The sequence below is a fragment of the Enhydra lutris genome, unplaced genomic scaffold (genome assembly GCF_002288905.1).
Source record: "Enhydra lutris kenyoni isolate GAN:26980312 unplaced genomic scaffold, ASM228890v2 scaffoldscaffold22, whole genome shotgun sequence".
NCBI classification, from domain to species: Eukaryota; Metazoa; Chordata; class Mammalia; order Carnivora; family Mustelidae; genus Enhydra; species Enhydra lutris.
This window is the reverse complement of record NW_019154106.1, coordinates 16,390,043-16,407,464: the sequence shown is the minus strand read 5'-3', so window position 1 is coordinate 16,407,464 and position 17,422 is coordinate 16,390,043. Positions and strand designations below refer to the sequence as shown.

General features: G+C 58.0%; 2 protein-coding genes across 9 annotated transcripts; one reads left to right on the top strand and one right to left on the bottom strand.

Annotated features, from left to right (window-relative positions):
- Positions 1-379: 379 nt before the first annotated feature.
- Positions 380-8,395, top strand: LOC111150198 (solute carrier family 39 member 13). Of its 7 annotated transcripts, none has more exons than XM_022507609.1 (10): positions 380-407; positions 1,887-2,195; positions 3,870-3,983; positions 4,279-4,403; positions 4,793-4,897; positions 5,013-5,102; positions 5,844-5,894; positions 6,202-6,334; positions 6,517-6,616; positions 6,746-8,395. In XM_022507609.1, exons 2-10 carry the CDS (start codon positions 1,895-1,897, stop codon positions 6,819-6,821), a joined length of 1,095 nt encoding a protein of 364 aa, XP_022363317.1. In that variant the 5' UTR covers positions 380-407; positions 1,887-1,894; the 3' UTR covers positions 6,822-8,395. The 7 variants fall into 7 exon arrangements, with proteins under 7 accessions (XP_022363317.1, XP_022363321.1, XP_022363316.1 ...); XM_022507613.1 differs by having other exon boundaries at positions 6,202-6,330; positions 6,746-6,812; XM_022507608.1 differs by having other exon boundaries at positions 390-407; positions 4,264-4,403.
- A 1,734-nt stretch (positions 8,396-10,129) lies between these two features.
- On the bottom strand, positions 10,130-16,219 carry LOC111149577 (proteasome 26S subunit, ATPase 3). 2 transcript variants are annotated; one of them, XM_022506693.1, is made up of 12 exons: positions 16,142-16,219; positions 15,702-15,785; positions 14,997-15,122; positions 14,423-14,527; positions 14,250-14,312; positions 13,848-13,985; positions 13,260-13,403; positions 12,990-13,138; positions 11,784-11,880; positions 11,416-11,561; positions 10,501-10,582; positions 10,130-10,318 (listed from the first exon to the last, which is right to left on the bottom strand). In XM_022506693.1, exons 1-12 carry the CDS (start codon positions 16,214-16,216, stop codon positions 10,208-10,210), a joined length of 1,320 nt encoding a protein of 439 aa, XP_022362401.1. In that variant the 5' UTR covers positions 16,217-16,219; the 3' UTR covers positions 10,130-10,207. The 2 variants fall into 2 exon arrangements, with proteins under 2 accessions (XP_022362401.1, XP_022362402.1); XM_022506694.1 differs by lacking the exon at positions 16,142-16,219 and adding an exon at positions 16,077-16,094.
- Positions 16,220-17,422: the final 1,203 nt, after the last annotated feature.

Here is a 17,422-nt window from a genome sequence, read left to right as displayed (position 1 = left end):
GAGGAAGCGGCGGCCAGACCCGCAAGCCCAGCCACCCAGCCGCTCGCGGTCCCTGCGGGGCCACCGCCCCCGCCCTCCCCAGAGGGGCTGAGCGCCTAGCCTCTGGGGCTCCCACTTCCGCCCGGCCCTCCGCGCCGCCCCGCGGCCGCCCGGGCGGAAGTGCGCTGGCCTCCCGGGTCCCGCACGGCCGAGAGGCGGAAGCGCGCTGCGACCGCCGCTCCCTCCGACCCCGCGGCGCTCGGCGCGTCGGGTTCCGGACAGGTCCCGTGTGACGTGGCCGCGCGCCGGGGGCGGCTCCGGGCTGGGGGCCGGGAGGCCGAGTCGGGCGGGGCAGACCCGGGGCGGGGCGCGGCGCGGCGCCGCTGCTGGATGGCCGGGGCCGCCCGGAGCGCCGCCGCCGCCGCACGGTGAGTGACCGCCCGACCCTCGGGGACCCGCGCCCGGACCGATCCCCCCGACCCCCGGCCCCGCCGGCCCCGGACAGACCCGGGCCTCTGGCCCCCCTTCTGGCCCAGAGCTGAGGAGTTCAACTTCCTTGGGCTCCTCTTCTCCCCCGTCGCCCCGCACGTCGCTGCCCATCGCTTCCTCGCTTTCTCCCTCCGCGTCCATCTCCCACTCTCTCTGGCTCGCTCACTCCTGACTTTCACTTGCTTTCTTCTTTCCCTCCCCTCTCTCACTCTCCGTACCCTGTTCCCCTCTCCCCAGACTGCGGTCCCCGCACCTCTGCGTGCATCGCCTTGGCCTCCAAGCCTGGCCTGGCCCAGTCCTGCCTTTGGTCCCCGGAGAGCCCCGGCGGGGTTCGTCAAGGTCTCCCGTAAAGGCCGGGAGGGCCTGGACGCGGGCATCCCTCCCACCTCCATCAGGGGATGAGGAAACTGAGGCAGGGACATCGCTGGTTCAAGGTCATGGCCAGATGAGGCAGGGCAGACCACATTTAAATCTCATGCCCGAGTTTCCAGATTGAACTTCTCTGTTGGTTGACTCACATCGCTGTCCTGTGATCCAGCGGCTGGGAACCCTCCTGCCACCGGTGTCCCAGGCTGCCTGCAGTGTAAGGAGGGCTTTCCCGCGCTGCCCCCATTGCCAGGCCAGGTCACCTGCCTTAGCAAGCTCTTCTCATCTTCACAGACTGTGGGGAGGCAGTTCTCCCACCCTACAGACTAGAAAATTGAGGCCTAGAGAGGAAACTGAGGCCCAAAGAGGGGCTTCGGGGACTTGCCCACTCTCAAAGAGCTGTAGGTGCAGAGCAGAGTTTGGGCCCCGTCTCCAAAGCCCGTGCTCTGCACATCTGTGAGGCAGCTCCCGACTGAAGGATCCTTCTCTTCAGTTCTGCCTCCTGTCTGTCTGTCTGCCTCCTGTCCTGTCTCCTGGAGACAGTGGGCTCACGGCTGAGGAAGAAGCTCTGATGGTTCTGCTCTAGCTCCGCTGCATGCTTTCCCCGCCTGCACCATCCAGTGTTGCCCGTCAGGCTAGACAGTGGCAGCCCCCGTCCCCTGGGTGTCCTCACTGGAGCACATCCTGGCGGCAGAGCCTCCCCTGGCAGCTAGAGACACCCAACTGGGCTGGGCCTGCCGGTGGCTGAAGGGAACCCAGCCAGCACCTCACCCCGTCATTAGGGAAAGTTTAGCCCCAGGCAGACACGCTGACACACAGTCTGGAGCAGGCTCAGGAGGAAAAAATATGTGGTCCTCGGGAGTGGGGTGTGGAAGAGTAGAGCCCCTTTGCTCTGTGCACCCATCACTGGGTCCTCAGAGGCCCTGGGCAAGGCAGGCAGGAGAGTGGATGCTGTGGCCGCTTGTCTGTGGGGAGGGTTAAGATGCCACGTTTGCTAAGCAGGTGTGTGGCCAAGGGTGGCAGCTCATGTAAGAGGCCTTTGTGTTTTTCAGCACGTGGCATGCCTGGATGTCCCTGTCCTGGCGGTGGCATGGCGGGCCAAAGGCTCCTCTTCTTCACTGTTCTTGCCCTAGAGCTCCTGGGAGGGGCTGGGGGTTCCCAGCCGGCCCTCCGGAGCCGGGGGCCTGCAGCTGCCTGTCGCCTGGACAACAAGGAAAGCGAATCCTGGGGGGCCCTGCTGAGCGGGGAGAGGCTGGACACCTGGATCTGCTCCCTCCTGGGCTCCCTCATGGTGGGGCTCAGTGGGGTCTTCCCACTGCTGGTGATTCCCTTGGAGATGGGGACAATGCTGCGCTCAGAAGGTAGGTGACCCTCCTCTGGTGCCCGGGGCAGCCAGCGGCATGGAAAACAGGGCTGCTCGTCCCGGGAAAGCAGGGTCGCACGTCGCAGGACACAGCCTTCTGGAGTGGAGGGCAGGGACAGAGCACACAGTTTCTCACCTTGTTGAGACCAGGGTGGACCAGGCTCATTTGTTCCTTCATTTCTGTATTTATTTGTTCTCAAAGAATAAAAGTCGGCAAACATTTGTCAAGAAACAATATAGATTGTGGTTGGAAACGTGGGTTCCAGGCCCCTTGGGTTCCCTGCCTGGCTCTGCCGCTCACCAGCTGGCCGGCACTGGGCAAGTTAACTTCACTTTAGGCTCCCAGCCTTAAAAATGGGGATCATACTGGTACCTGCCTCATACGTGCTACTGGGGAAAGGAGAGGAGCTCATACTGCTGGAGCACTCAGAAGGTTGCCTGGTGCTGGGGGAAGGGCGGCGGGTCCGAAGGCCCGGGGCTGGCTGTGTGCTGGAACAGAGCCCTGCCTCACCCTTAGTGCAGAAAAGCCTTTCCACCAAGGCCCCGGGTCAGCCTTCCTGGAATACATGCGAGGCTGATGGTGCCCCCCTCTGGGGAGGGGACCTGGGAGGTGAGGGGGTTTGCCCAGGCCAGGGCAGAGGCTCCCCTTTTGCACTGCAGATGTGTCTGTGCACTGATGGGGCACAAATGCCATGTCGTAACGAAAACTAAAGACTAGATGGGTAGCTCCTAAAAATGCAGGTGCCTGCTGCCCCTCCCAGGAGTGCAGCGTAGCAGGTCTGGCCCCGGGCTCCAGGAATCTGGTGTTTCTGCCGCCTGCTAGGCCGGGGAACTGTTCGTTCAGCAGATGGTTATGAGCACATCTGTGGCCCACGGCAGGCTGAGGGCTGGCGCCACAGCTGTGAAGAGAGCCCTCGTGGGGCCTGCCGTCATGGCCTGTGCATCATCTCAACCCCTCTTAGAGTGCCCCTGCGAGGTCAGCCTTGGGGGGTTAGCTCCATTTCACAAATGGGGAAACAAAGGCACCCAGGAGTTCTTTGACCAGGCTGAGGTCACACAGCCTGGAAGCCACAGCTTCCCCTGGGATCCCACTGGACCACCCAAGCGGCCTCTGCCTTCTGCGCCCATTTCTCTGGATAGCCTCCTTCGGGCACTTCCAACTCTTGATGCTGCGAGTCTGCAAAAGCCCCCCGGTCTCTGCCGCCTTTCTGAGAGTAACAGCGGCTGAGAAGAGAGAAACTCCCCCTAAAAGAGGGCTTGCTGTGTGTATTGTCATTTAATTCCCACAAGGTCCCTATCATATAACAATCATCCCGGGTTTAGAGATGGGGAAACTGAGTCCCAGAAGTAACCTGCCCATGGTCATCAGCTGGTCGGTTGGGGGGCTGGGGCCCGTCGGGCTCCCAAGCCCTGTCTCTTAACTACGAAGCCGCAGTGGTTCCACAGCCGTCCAGCGGGCCGTGATGTATTTCCTGCTGAGCACCCAGCTGGTGCTGGGCCTGGGGTGGTGGGGGTGATCCAGGAAGGGCCGCAGGCCAAGTCCAGCCTTCTGGAAGCTTGCAGTCTGGTTGGAAAAACACAGCGCCCAGTAAGCTGGGTGGGGCAGAGGTCTGGCCAGGGGCTCTGATAGGCCAGCCCGCAAGCCCCGCATCTCCACATCTCCCTTTTGCAGCTGGGGCCCGCCGCCTGAAGCAGCTGCTCAGCTTTGCCTTGGGGGGACTTTTGGGCAATGTGTTTCTCCACCTGCTGCCCGAGGCGTGGGCCTACACATGCAGTGCCAGCCCTGGTGAGTGAGGCCACAGTCAGGGGGCAGGAGGGCAGAGGGAGCTGGTGCCCACGCTTAAGGTTACCTAGGCCCTCCTGCTCCACCAGAATGACAGGGAGGGGGGATCTGGGCATATGGCAGGGAACTTGCCCCGGTCCAGTTCCCCGGCCCCTGTGGGAGTCCCTGGGGCCCACCTTCCCCACCAACCAGTCCTGTCCCACTTCCCCTGTCACTGCCCCTGACGAGGTCCCATTCCAAATGCCCCCCCCTTCTGTGGCCCTGGCTTGGCCTGGCCTGTCAGTGCTGCCCCCTGCAGGTGGTGAGGGCCAGAGCCTGCAGCAGCAACAGCAGCTGGGACTATGGGTCATTGCTGGCTTCCTGACCTTTCTGGCATTGGAGAAGATGTTCCTGGACAGCAAGGAGAAGGAGGGGACCAGCCAGGTGAGCCCCAAGCCCCGGGGCCTGGACAGGTCAGCCTCTGTTATGTGGTGGTGTGGGAACCTGGAGACCCAGGTTCTGAGTTGAGCCCTGAAAAGAGGGTCTCTTCCCCATTCCTTTGGGGCTCTGGGAGGCCAGGCCAACTGGGAAGATCCGGGGAGTGATGACGTTGGCGCCTGCTGTGGCTTGTTCTCATAAACTGGGAGCAACAGCAGCATGGAAGGTGGTCAGTTGAGTTGGGGCACACAGCTGACTGGGCAGGAGAGAAGTCTAGCCAGGCTGAAGTACTGTTCCCTGCCTCTGTCTCTCCATCTCTCACTCCCCTCCTGTGTCTACCCTGGCCGAGTGGGGGAACATCTAATGTCCCCTCTCCCTCCTTCTCCTGGCCCTAGGCCCCCAGCAAAGACCCCGCTGCTGCTGCCGTGCTCAGTGGAGGCCACTCTCTGGCCCAGCCGGCTGCAGAGCCCGGCGTGAGTGCCGTGGTCCGGACCATCAAAGTGAGTGGCCCACTCAGGGCCCCTTCCTCCTGCAGCGGTTCCCCACCCCCCAACCAGCAGGCCCAGCTGAACCCTGCCCACCTGGGTCAGCCTGGCTTCCTCTTCCCTTGCGCAGGTCAGGGGCTATCTCAACCTGCTGGCCAACACCATAGACAACTTCACTCACGGGCTGGCTGTAGCTGCCAGCTTCCTTGTGAGCAAGAAGGTGAGTGGGGGAAGGGGGAGGTACGCCCCACGCATTTGTGGTGGGAATGATGGTGCCTGTGTTAACCAGTTGGCTCGGCCTCCAAAACAGGTCTCCAGTCCGTGCACTTCCCACTCCATCACCAACACCCTCATCCAGGCCCTGAGGGCTGCACATGGCTGCCTTCTGTCCGAGCCACTGGGCTGTTCTTTGCAAACGCTCCTTGTTGGGATTACATATCTCTGCCAAGCTGCTAGGCTTGGGCCCTGCCTGCTTCTAGATGCTTCTCACCCACTTCTTCCCTCTGCCCTCTCTGCCTCCTCTTGAGCTGGCCTCGCTCTTTCCCCTCTCCTGACCTCCACCTCACACTATTCCGTCTACCTGGAATGTTCCTCCTCCCAGTCTTTGAAATCCTGGCTCCTTATCCTTCAGGCCTCGGCTGACATGCACGTCCTCAGAGAGGCCTCTGCTAACCCCTCATCTAAAGGAGGCCCCTGTCTCTTGTTCCCATGCCACGTGGTCCATCTCTTCCCCCACAGCACCTGGCACTGTGTAATCTTGTGGTTCTTTGTGTGTTCATTCAGTCCTCGCCTCCCCCCTCCAGACTGTTAGCTCTGTGAAGACAGGTTCCTTGTCTGCTGTGTTTCTAGTAGCTGAACGGTATCCAGCCAGAGCACCCAGCAGAGTAAATATTTGTAGACTGAGTGGACAAGTGGGTGCCTGGCCCTCGGCCCAGAACCCCACAGACTCCCTTCCCTGCAGATTGGGCTCCTGACCACCATGGCCATCCTTCTGCACGAGATCCCCCATGAGGTGTGTGCTGGAGGGTTCCCACGGCGGCAGTGTGGGCGTGGGGCTTCGGAGAGGGATTTGGGCTGGGAAGCCCTGAGTGGCAGCCTTGGGGGCTGGGCTTTGGAGGCCTAGAGCTGCTCAGCCCACCACGCTGCAGCCACCATCTCAGCTGTGCTCCGGCCTCTGGGGCAGGGGGGCAGGGAATGGGGTCCCAGCCTAGGGGATGCGGGCTGGGGGGCCCAGCAGCAGAGCTGGTGCAGGGGGCTCGGTGTGCAGGTCCGTACCCGACCCCCTGGGGCCCAGAGTGATCATCTGGACCTCCCCTCAGGTGGGCGACTTTGCCATCCTGCTCCGGGCCGGCTTTGACCGATGGAGCGCAGCCAAGCTGCAGCTCTCGACGGCACTGGGGGGCCTGCTGGGCGCCTGCTTCGCCATCTGTACGCAGTCCCCCAAGGGAGTAGGTATGGGCGTGGTGGGTGGCGGTGGCAGGTGGTGGTCAGTGGAGGGGCCCCAGCCAGAGGGCATAGCTGCCCCATCCCAGTGTCCAGGCCAGGATCTGCCCCAAGTCTCCCCTGTGGGAGTGGGTGTGGTGCACACAGCTCCCCTGGGCTCCCAGCCATCAGGACTTCTCCTCCCACTGCAGAAGAGACTGTGGCCTGGATCCTGCCCTTCACCTCTGGCGGCTTTCTCTACATCGCCCTGGTGAACGTGCTGCCTGACCTCTTGGAGGAAGATGACCCGTGGTGAGTGCCCCTTGCCGCCATCACTCACAGGGCCCCTGGGAGCTAGGGGGCGGGGGGGCGGTGGCGGTGGTGCTTCCGGGCTGCGGCCCATCCTCAGCCCCAGCCTGAGCCTGGCCCCTTTCCCCACAGGCGCTCCCTGCAGCAGGTGCTGCTGCTGTGCACAGGCATCGTGGTGATGGTGCTCTTCTCACTTTTCGTGGAGTGACCGTCCCTGCCACCCCCCACACAGCAATAAGAGACTCGGATTCACTCTGTGACCGTGTGTGAGGCAGAGGGCGAGTGCCTGATAGCGCACCTCTGACCAGATGAGAGGGTGGTGTGTGTGCGTGTGTGTGTGTGTCTGTGACCATGACCAGAGATATGTGTGAGACCGACACTGTGATCGCGCGCTGGGCCCGGGGCCTGATCCTGGCACCTGCCCCCAGCCGCGCTGTGGTCCTGTTACCCCCGTCATCCCGCACTTCCCGCAGTGAGCAGTGAGGAATAGCAGCCCTGGTCCCAGGCGGAGGCCTCTCTCGGCCAAGAAAGACCATACGGGGAGTGAGAACAGCCCCAGGAGCCCAGGGCTTCGGGGAGCCCAAAGCCATCTCCCTCTGGAGCACTGGGGTTCCTGACCTACTCGGGCTCCGAGCCCTGGCAGCCTGAGGGCTGAGGCTGGGAAGCCTTCTCTCTGCTGTGTCTCTTGTCCGGGCCCTTCCTTTGCCAGTTCTAAGGCCAAAGAAAGGAGAGGCAGGTGCTCGTGTAGCCCCTCGCCCAACTCAGCACTGATGGTCCTCCCCAGCCTGGGATGGAGCTAGGAGATGCTTTCCAAGACCTTTTCCTCGTGGCTGCCAGCCCTGGGCCAGCTCCTGTTCCCCTAGTGAACGCTCCCTGGCGGCGCCGGCAGCGTTCACCGCCTCCGGCTGCCAAACAGCAGCCTGCAGGGCAGTGAGCAGCCCTGGGCCGCACAGGCCTCCTGGCTCAGCCCAGGGACGCTGGTGCCAGGCCAGGGTGCAGACACATACCCTGGGGGCAGGAAGAGTGGGCCATAGCCACCCCTCCCTGCCCAGGCCCTGTCCCATTGCGGCTGAGGGTAGATTGGGGGAGGTGAGGGCTCCGCCTTGTCAGCACTCAGGAATGTGCTCTGGGAGGATGCTGAAGCCATAATCCCCAGCTATTTCCCTTGGCGGACACCCAGGTACTCAGCTGGCTCACTCCACAGCCAGGCTCAGCCCTGCTGCTCAACCGTGGACATTGTGAGAAGTGGCCATCAAGAGGGTCTGAATGGGTTTACAGCAGTTTTGCTGTGGGTCCGTTTCTATCTGTAAATAACTATTCTATAGACAATGCAAATAATATTATATACAAACTGGCTGCCTCTCTTCTGCACACCACAGTCCCTGGTCAGGCAGGGCTTTCCTGGGCTCCCCTTGCTCCAGCCAGGCTGGTGGCTGTGTGGGTCCCCACCCCCAGGCTCAGCTGGCCACGCTGCCCATCATGTCATCCCCAGCCCCCCTCCACGCTCATCTGTGAAAAGTTACCCTCACAGTGCTGCTCAGAACAGGGCACAGCCGTTCGTGCTAAACCTGGCGTGTTAGCTCTGGAGCCCAGTCCCACAAGCCTGGCACCCTGCCACCTGTAGCCGACATCGCCCCCGGGTGGTCGTCCTCTTTTTACAGACTTAAGAGCCAGGGGCTTCTCCCCAGCCTGTCCCGAGTAAATGGAGGAAGGGAGGTCTATCCACCAAGTCATCTCCAGCTTTGCTTCAATGAAATTAAAAAGATCATGGGGTTCTTCTTACTCTATGGATTCTCACTTCCTCTGAATGTCAAGGCTGCTTCCCCACAGGGCTAGCCCAGGAAAGCAGGGAGGGAATACTGGGATCCCACTGTGCTGAGTCAACCAGGCTGGCCAGCCGGCCTTCAGGAGCCCACAGGATAAGAACCGTCCCATCTGTCCGTCCTGGAGCCCCACTCAGCGGCATGCTCAGCTGGGAGTGCCTGGCTCTGACCCAGTGGCTCGTTGGCAAAAAGGGAGCCACCCCACCTGGCTCTGACAGTCCAAGGTCTGGGAAGCCCAGGCCTGATGGTGCCAAAGAAGGAATCCAGGGCTGTCCCCCATCCCCACCTCTCCGGAGTGGCACTGGGGCTCTTACCTATGTTGAGCCCTTCCAGGTGACAGGTACACAGGCAATCACAGGGCTCAGCCTGCCCGGGAGAGGCAGTGAGGCCATTTATGAAGAAGGGACTGTGGGTTCACTGCAGTGCCATGGCCAGGAGGTGAATGCCCTGACTGGTCAGGCGGGGGAACAGAGAACACAGAAGCAACAGCGGCCAGGTCTGTCCCCACCTAGGGGACAGAAACCAGAAGCTCTCGGAGGTTGTGCTGGGAGTGCCTTGGGCAGGGCTTGGAAGTCAATGGGATTTCCAAGGGGACTGCCCCTGTGAGCAACAGCACACTCTAGAAGGCAATCTGGAGGTGACAGGACTCCTGGGTTGGAAAGCTAGCCAGCAGCCAAGCCCTCCAGATAGGCTGTTTTGGTCAGTAGCTCATTGTGGGCATGTCCACTTGGGGAGAAGGCAGGAAAAAGTGTGGAGGGGCTTTTGCTAGGGGGGCAAGTAAGAGCTGACAGGAGTTCTGAGGGTCTTTTACTCTAGAAGGCATTCCCTGGCCCACGAAAGCTGCTGCTAAGAGCACAGACATGGAACCCAGACGTGTTTTACTGTCCTGGGTTTAAATCCCAGCTAGGCCACCTAAGAGCAATCGTAGCCCAGCTGCTCACACACATCTTGGAAATGGGTACCCCGATGGGGGCTACTGGAATGACTAGACCAAATTACGCACAGATCCGTCGGGCATGGGGCCCAGAACAGGCCCTCAGTGAACCACACGTCACCAGCTATGATGTTGGGGGGTGGGGTGGGGCTGGAAGGTTGAGTAGACAGGACCAACGAGATCCTCAAGGAAACAGACAGGACATGGGGCCTGATTTAGAGTGGGGCTGATGGCGGAACTGCAGGGAGCAATGGGGAGAACACACCGTGACCGAAGATTAGGCTCAGAAGGGCTCTCAGTGCTCTTGCTCAAGGTTCATTTCTCAGCAGAAGGAAATGAGCCAAGAAAACGAATGGGAACACGTGGAGAAACAGGAGGCTCAGGGGCCAGGAAACAGGAGGAATTTCAAGGAGCAAAAACCCAGAGCCTGGCTTTACAGGGAACCAAGGATGAGGGGACCAAAAATGCACAAAGGGGAAAGGCTGGCTTCTATTCTTGGTTCTGGAGCTGCAGGGACCCGGACCTCTAAAGCGGAGGGGTGGGGCCGGGAGCAGGAAAGGGTCCGGCAGGGACACAGTGGCGGGAGGCTGGAGGGCGCCAGGCAGCAGCTGTGACACGCGCCCGTCCCGCCCGGAGGGCCTCGCCTGACAACTGCTTTGAGGCCCGCCGTGGTTTCAGGGGTTCCAGGCAGCAGCACCTGGGGACGGAGCCTCCTGCACTGGTCCCACCCTTACAGCCAGGCAAGGTGCAACAGACAGGTGGCAGGGACCTGAAACCATCTTTTATTATGAATTTTAACCAGCACCAGACCAGGGAGCAGGTGTGGTGGGCAACCTCCTAGGCATAGTACTGCAGGTTGGCTTTCTTCTTGGCCTGAACCTCCAGGATGCCTTCCATGTAGTCCTCATGCGTGAGCTCCGTGGCGCCCCTGCGCAGTGCGATCATGCCCTGCACCAAGGACAAACAGGCTCTAGGGTGCTTCCTGCACCCCTGGCCCGGCTCCCAGAAGCCTCGGCCTTCTGAGCCTCTTCCCCCCGACCAGCAGTCTCCACCAGCCAAATGCCCCATCCTGCGCAGCGAAGAGGGGCAAGAAGGCATGAAGTAACCCACTCCCTCACACCACCACTCACCGCCTCCACGCACACGGCCTTGCACTGGGCCCCATTGAAGTCATCCGTACAGCGGGCCAGTTCCTCATAGTTCACATCGGGACTGAGGGGAGGGGGAGAGAGAACACCACAGGACTCAGTTATTTATGGTTACGGGGAGCGGTGGGAGAGGACGTCCGCCCAAACTCCCCATCAGCAGTGAGGTCCACTTGCCCCAGGACTTCGGCTAATCCCCCCCCTTCCCTGCCATGCCTTGTTCCCTTCTCAGTACAAGGACGAAGGGCAGATAGGTCAAAGCAGACACCAGGTTATTTTTGTGTCTCTTGAGCTCTAGCCTTCTAGAAATCTGCACCTAAGATGCCAGGGACTGATTCAGCCTGGAGCGGGGAAGCAAGAGGATGGCTGTCTCCCCTTCTTTCGAGGAGCGCAGGCCCTGCATCAGCACAGAGCTATCTTGCTCTCATGTGCCAAGCTACTTCCCTTGATGGTGCCATGACCCCATGAGGTCAGTGGCATTAACTCTAAGCACCAGACAAGAAAACTCGGGCTTCAACGGGTGATACCACCTACTGGAGGTCACACAGATCCAAATCCAAGTCCATCTAGTCCCTGGCTGGATTCCCCAGAGCCATGCTGGGCTGTGCTCATCTGCTGGGGTGGAGGAGTCAAGGAAACTGAGGGCCTCCCACGGGGGAGGAAGGGGCAGGGTGATTCTAAGAGGCAGAGCACCCAGAATCAGGGCCTGGACCCCAGCAAGACTCGACCTCAGGCTTCTGGGGAGAAATGGAGGTGGCATGTAGAATAGTTCTGTGTGGACAGGGAGGGAGAAGGGGTGGGCAGAGACCAGGGGATGGGGATGCGCAGTACGAAGGGCAACAGAGAGCGCTCCGCTGCTGCCCCTTCAGGTCTCGGCGCCTTGCTCATGTCCTTGCTCACCTGACGTTCATCTTGCGGGAGTGGATCTGCATGATTCTGGCCCGGGCCTCCTCATTGGGCATCGGGAATTCAATCTTCCGGTCCAGACGGCCTGAGCGGAGCAGTGCGGGGTCCAGGATATCCACCCTGTTGGTGGCTGCAATCACCTGAGCAAGGGGAGAAGCGCAACGTGAAATGAGGAAGATGGGGCTCCCAGACAGACAACCGTCAAGGCCACGACAGGCAGACAGGCAGCCCAGGGTCCAGATCAAACAGCAAGGGTGTTAAAAAACAATCTCAATTGTAATTCTAGCTGCACTAGCTGGGTAACCGAGAAGGTGCCCTTCCCTCTAAACTCCGTTTTCTTAATCTGTGATGACAATACTCACCTTTACTTGAGTGTTGGGTTGGAACCCATCCAGCTGGTTCAGAAGTTCCAACATCGTCCTCTGCACCTCCCGGTCTCCAGCCTTCTCACTGTCAAAGCTGGGGCACACAAGAAACCCGAGACATTGGTGATGCCACAACTTGGCCAGAGCCTTCCCCTTCTCCAGCCACCAAACGCCTAACCCAACTGTCCAGGACAGGTAAAGGTCTCGCTCAACCTGGGGCCCCCAGCCCAGGACTAACACAGAACAGGTGTCAGAGACTGGAGAGGCTCCTGGGATCAGCCAGGCTGAGGATAAAACAGTTAGCAAAACCAGCCACGGCCCGGGCTATCCCCCAGTGCATGTGCCACTGCACACTAAAGCTTAGAAATATGGGATCCAGACTTGGAGCGTAAGTGGGAGCCCAGGCAGGCATCCCTGAGAAGTATCCCTCAGGCTGAGAACACAGGCTAGGCAACCAATAAAGAATGGGAAAAGTACGTTCTAGAAAAGGAACAACAGGTGCAAAATCTCTCTCACCAGGGCCAGATGGACACTGATCATAGAGGGGACCTACAAACCAAAGGGATGCTGGGGCCTCTGGGTGGCACAGTTGGTTAAGTGTCCGACCCTCAGTTTTGGCTCAGATCATAATCTCAAGGTCATGAGGTTGAGCCCCACCTTTTGCTCTGCATTCAGGGGTCGAGTCTACTTGGGATTCTTACCCTCTTCTTCTCCTTTCCCCTCTGCCCCACCTCACCTCATGTGCTCAACTGCTTGCTTGCTCTCTCCCTCTAATAAATGGCCTTAATAAATAAATAAAAAATCTTAAAAAAAAAAATGGATAGTGGAAAGAAATTGGGGTGGGGACAGGTCCAGGATGAAGTGGAGGGGAGCAGGGAGAGCCACACAGGGGACTAGGCAGGCCATGCTAAGTACAGCACTGATCCCAAGGAGCAATAGGGGCCCATGAAGGGTTTCAAGTAGGAAGTTTGTGGGAGGGAGTGTGGGTACACGTGAGGAAAGCAAGCAGGTAGGAAAGGAACATGCCGGCCACCGTGAGGAGAATGGATGGTCAGGGAAAAAGCAAGGAAGCTAGTTAGAACAGAATTCAGGATGTAAAACCACAAGAGCAGAGCTGCCACTATTCCAGGGGAAGGAGCGAACAGGGTGGGAAATAGCTGGAATTTACAACAATCTCCTTTGTGGCACTCAGCACCCACTTACCGCTTAGTGCCGATGGCATCCAGCTCATCGATGAAGATAATGGACGGAGCTTTCTCCTTGGCCAGGGCAAAGGCATCCCGGACCAGCTTGGCACCATCCCCAATGAACATCTGCACCAGCTGGGGGCCAGCCAACTTCAGGAAGGTAGCCTGGTGAGGTGGCATGGTGACAAGAGTCAGGCCAAAGGCACTAAGAGAGGTCCCTCTGAGCCCGCTTGGTAGAGCTTTAGCTTCTGACCTTTCCTTCTTCATTTGTCCCCAAAGCACTTACCTTGGTCTGTGCAGCACAGGCCCGGGCCAGCAGGGTCTTCCCTGTACCTGGGGGGCCATACATCAACACCCCTTTCGGAGGCTGGATCCCCAAGTTCTCAAACTTCTCCTTGTGGTTCATTGGCAGGACAATGGCCTCCACCAGCTGCCAGGAAGAAGTCCTGGGTGAGGACAGTGAAGTCTGGAGGGCTCCTACAGCCTGACACTTAATGACTTCAACCCCAACCCTCAACCCTCCTAATGCCAATTCAGGGAGATTGCCTCTCCTCCCCCTGCGTCAGCACACAGAATGCTCACTCCCACGAAGGCTGGCTACAGCTGCTCCAGGAACAGCAGGATGTGATAGAGAGGCACCAGGGTAAGAACCAGGAGCCTGAGTTCCAGTCCTGACTCTGGTCCTAAACCTCTGTGACCTTCAACAACTCACTTAATCTCTCTGGACCTCCGTCTCCTAAACTGTTGCACGGCACCCTCTTACCTCCCTGGGATGCTACGACAAGAGGCACGTTGGCAATAAGTGCTCTGGTCAATGAAGAAGAAAAACTCAAAGGCGGGCGAGGCTGCTACCAGCAACCAGGGCCTCCCTCACCTCCTGAATCTGCTTGTCCAGGCCCCCGATGTCACTATATTGTTCTGTGGGCCTCTCATCCACCTCCATGGCCTTCACCCGAGAGTCATACTCTGTGGGCAGGGTCTCCAGGATCAGATAGGAGTCTTTGTTCACACCCTGGGGACAGAGCACGGAAGCCTTCAGGTTTGTCCCAGCTCAAGACCTAACTAACTGGCTGGGTGGCAGGTGTCTGTAGAGTGAAAAGAAAATACAGGACTAGGAAAGACAAGAACCAAAGAGCAAGCTGACGAGCTCGGACTCGCTGGGCTCTCTGCCAAGATTCAGGGCCAACAGTGACCTGGGCCTGAGGCAGAGGCTCAACTAGCCAATGGGAGAAACCTCACTGGATAAGCCCTGCCCAGGCTGAGGAACACCACTCACCACCAAGTCTCCTGGCTTTAGCTTTTCAGCATCCACCAACCCAATCACGGGCAAGAAGTATGTCTGTAGGAAAAATTCTAGGCTCAATCTGTTATTGCCCTCAATAAAGCACCCTAGTCCTTTCCCACATCCACCCCTCACCCTCCTTAGTTCTATCCCTGAGCTAGCCTCACCTGCCGTGTAGAGGTTTTGATCACTGCACATTTACCCTTCCTCTGGGAATCCAGGTCAATATTGGCACCATCCTCTTCTTGGTCATTGGGATCAACATCTAGAAGCTGGGAAGGGAAAAAGCTAAGTCAAGAAGCCCTGCTCAGCCCCCCGAACTCCTCAGGGCCTAGTGTTTCCCAGGCCAAGACAATCCATCCCCTTCCTCAGACTAGCCCCAGCCCTAGCAAAGGTGTGGCTAATAAGCCAGGATATTGATAAGAACCCTTTAGCGGTTGCTTTTCTGCCCCCAAGAGCTCTCTATTCCCCAAGTAAAGAGGAAACATGTGTTTCTGAGGCCTCTGCAGGGGTGTGTGTGTGTGTGTGTGTGTGTGTGTGTGTGTGTGTGTGTGAGTGTGTGTGTGTGTGTGTGTGTGTAGCACCCTAGAAATGCACACTAGGGAGGTGGCCCCTGGAGGTGTAGTTCTAACATGCAACTTGGGCCTCAAAACTTCCACCCACTCTTTTTCCAATGGCCCCATAGCAGGCTGCCTCCAAGCTCGGCTGACCCTTTCTCTTCCCCTCCACATACACACACACCTCGATAACGTTGGACACCAGGTATGGCAGGGTCTTGTTCACTTTGATTTTCTCACTGTTCTCTTTGATCTTGTCCTTCATGGCTTGGAGTTCGTGGGTAACTCGCAATACTTCACTCTTCATGATCTGGGATGAGGGCGAGTGGAAGCAAATGTTCAGCCTTGGCTCAGCTTATCCTAGGGCCCTGTAACGGGTGAGGCCCAGGCTGCCCAGCGGACCTTCCCGCATCCATTCACTCAGCTCTAAGGCTCTCTGAAGGGTGAACCTGACTGCGTCCAGCTCCAGCAGAGGGCAAAACGGGCCAGTCTGGAAACCTCCTGAAGTAGTTGTAGCAGAGGGAAAAGAACAGGGCCCCGAATCAAGCAAATCCAGGTTTTAGCTTCTGCTTCTAATTAAAGTCTGGGTACTTCACCACAGCAAAAACCTGTTTCCTCATCTATAAATGAGGACTTTCTAAAAGATTCTCAAGAGGAATATTTAAAGACCTCACCAGAAAAGGCAGTCCGATGAATCCTCTCAGACCTGCCCTTCCACCATCCTGTCTCTCTTCGGGTCCCTCTTAAGGCTTAGTTTTTTCTCTTTTTCTAATCTGGGGCCCTATGTCTTCCTGGAAAGGCCGAGAATATGAAAAAAGCCGCTGGGATCTCCAGGGCCTGCCCTGTGGGGGCTGCCCGCCACTGCCCGCCACTGGGTCTGTGAGCCCACCTTGATCTCACTGTCCAGCAGCCGTGTGCGCTGGATAATCTCTTCTGTGGACATCTTGAGCACCTCCTCCCCGATTCCATCTTGCTATTTAAAAAGAAAAAAAAAAAAAAATATATATATATATATACACACACACACACACATATACACACGCGCGCGCGCACACACACACATATACACATTTATACATATATATACATACATACACATACATATTTCACTCAGGTCGGGGATTCCGCATCCTCCGAGCCCACTCACAGCCTCTGCTTCCCCGCCAATAAAACCAAAATGAAGGAGTCGAGACCCTTGCCCATATCCCAAGCGGCCCCGACCCCGGGACCAGGCCAGACCTTGACCCCCACAGCCACTTCCCACCCTCCCACCAAAGGCGTCTTCCCGCTGGCCCCGGCTCCAGGACCCCCAACTCTCCCAGCGCGTACCTCAGCCTCATCCCACACAGTCGCCATCTTGTCCTGCCGAGTCACTGGACTCTCGAGTTTAGGCAGCAGATTCATATCCTGAAGAAGAAGACCGAAAATAGGACTGGACAGAAATTTCAGCCAGAGATTAATACTATCTTTCCGAACGCCTGCTTCTGACCAGGAACAGACCTCTCTCTCCAATTCCTGACTCCTGACTGAATTAGTTCCCGCCGCCACTACAGCAACGAATCTGCTTCTCCGATTCAAAAGACAAAACCCGGAACACAGGACCCGCCCCCCACACCCCGACCACTCTTGAAACGTAACCACCCTCGTCCTGTTTTAAGCCGGGAGGGACAGGTGGATTTGCTATTGGTCGGTGCGCGCAGTGGGCGGAGCCTGGATGCAAAACCGGAAGGGGAGGAAGAAGGGATGGGACCTCGAGGGTCCTTGGGAAATGTAGTCTTAATCTAGCCAGTACCCGAAAGGGCGCTTTGCAAGGGGATGATTCGACCTCAGAATCTGGTGCAGCTAGGAATTCGGGGATTGGGGAGCTGGTTCAGCCTCACAAACCATAGACAACACACGCCAGCCGTGTTCAGAGAGCCAAAAAAAGGCATGCCCAAGGTTACCAGAGAGAATCATTATCCAGTTTTAAAGAGAAATCGCTGCTGCTTCTAACTTCTGAGCAGGTGCCCCAGAACTGCCCACGTGGGAAGAGCGGAATTGACAACAACCTCTACAATTAAAAAACATTATGACTCACATCGTAATCGTTTCTTGTCATCCCAAGGCTTAGGGCAGATCTCTGGGTCATATAAGACTCATTTTTGTTGTATCTGTGTCCCATTGCTCTGGAGGATCTCTGCTTATGATTCTAAGGCAAGACCCAGGGCACCCCTAAAATGAACTTCATGTAAGCCACATGACATATATTTTCAGCCAAGCCTTCGCAAAGAACCCCTAAACTTGGTAGGAATCTGGCTAGTGGTTTTCTTGGAAGCAGCTGAAAGCAGAAATTTCTTTAAATAACAGCATTTGCTAAAGGTGAAGTGACTTGCCCAAGGTTGTTCAGTGAGTCCGCCCAGAAGCTGCTGACCCCAAATTCACACTTGTCAGAGCTGTCTGACGGGAGTCAAGAAGACGAGATGAGGAAGAAGCTGTCCTGTCTGCACTGCCCCAGCACACCCACAAAAAGAGTCAGAATCGCTGGGCTCAGGTACAAACAGTTTATTTTTCTATAAAGAGCAAAGTACAAAGAGGCAGGGAGGGCAGCCGAGCCTGGAGGAGCAACAGTGG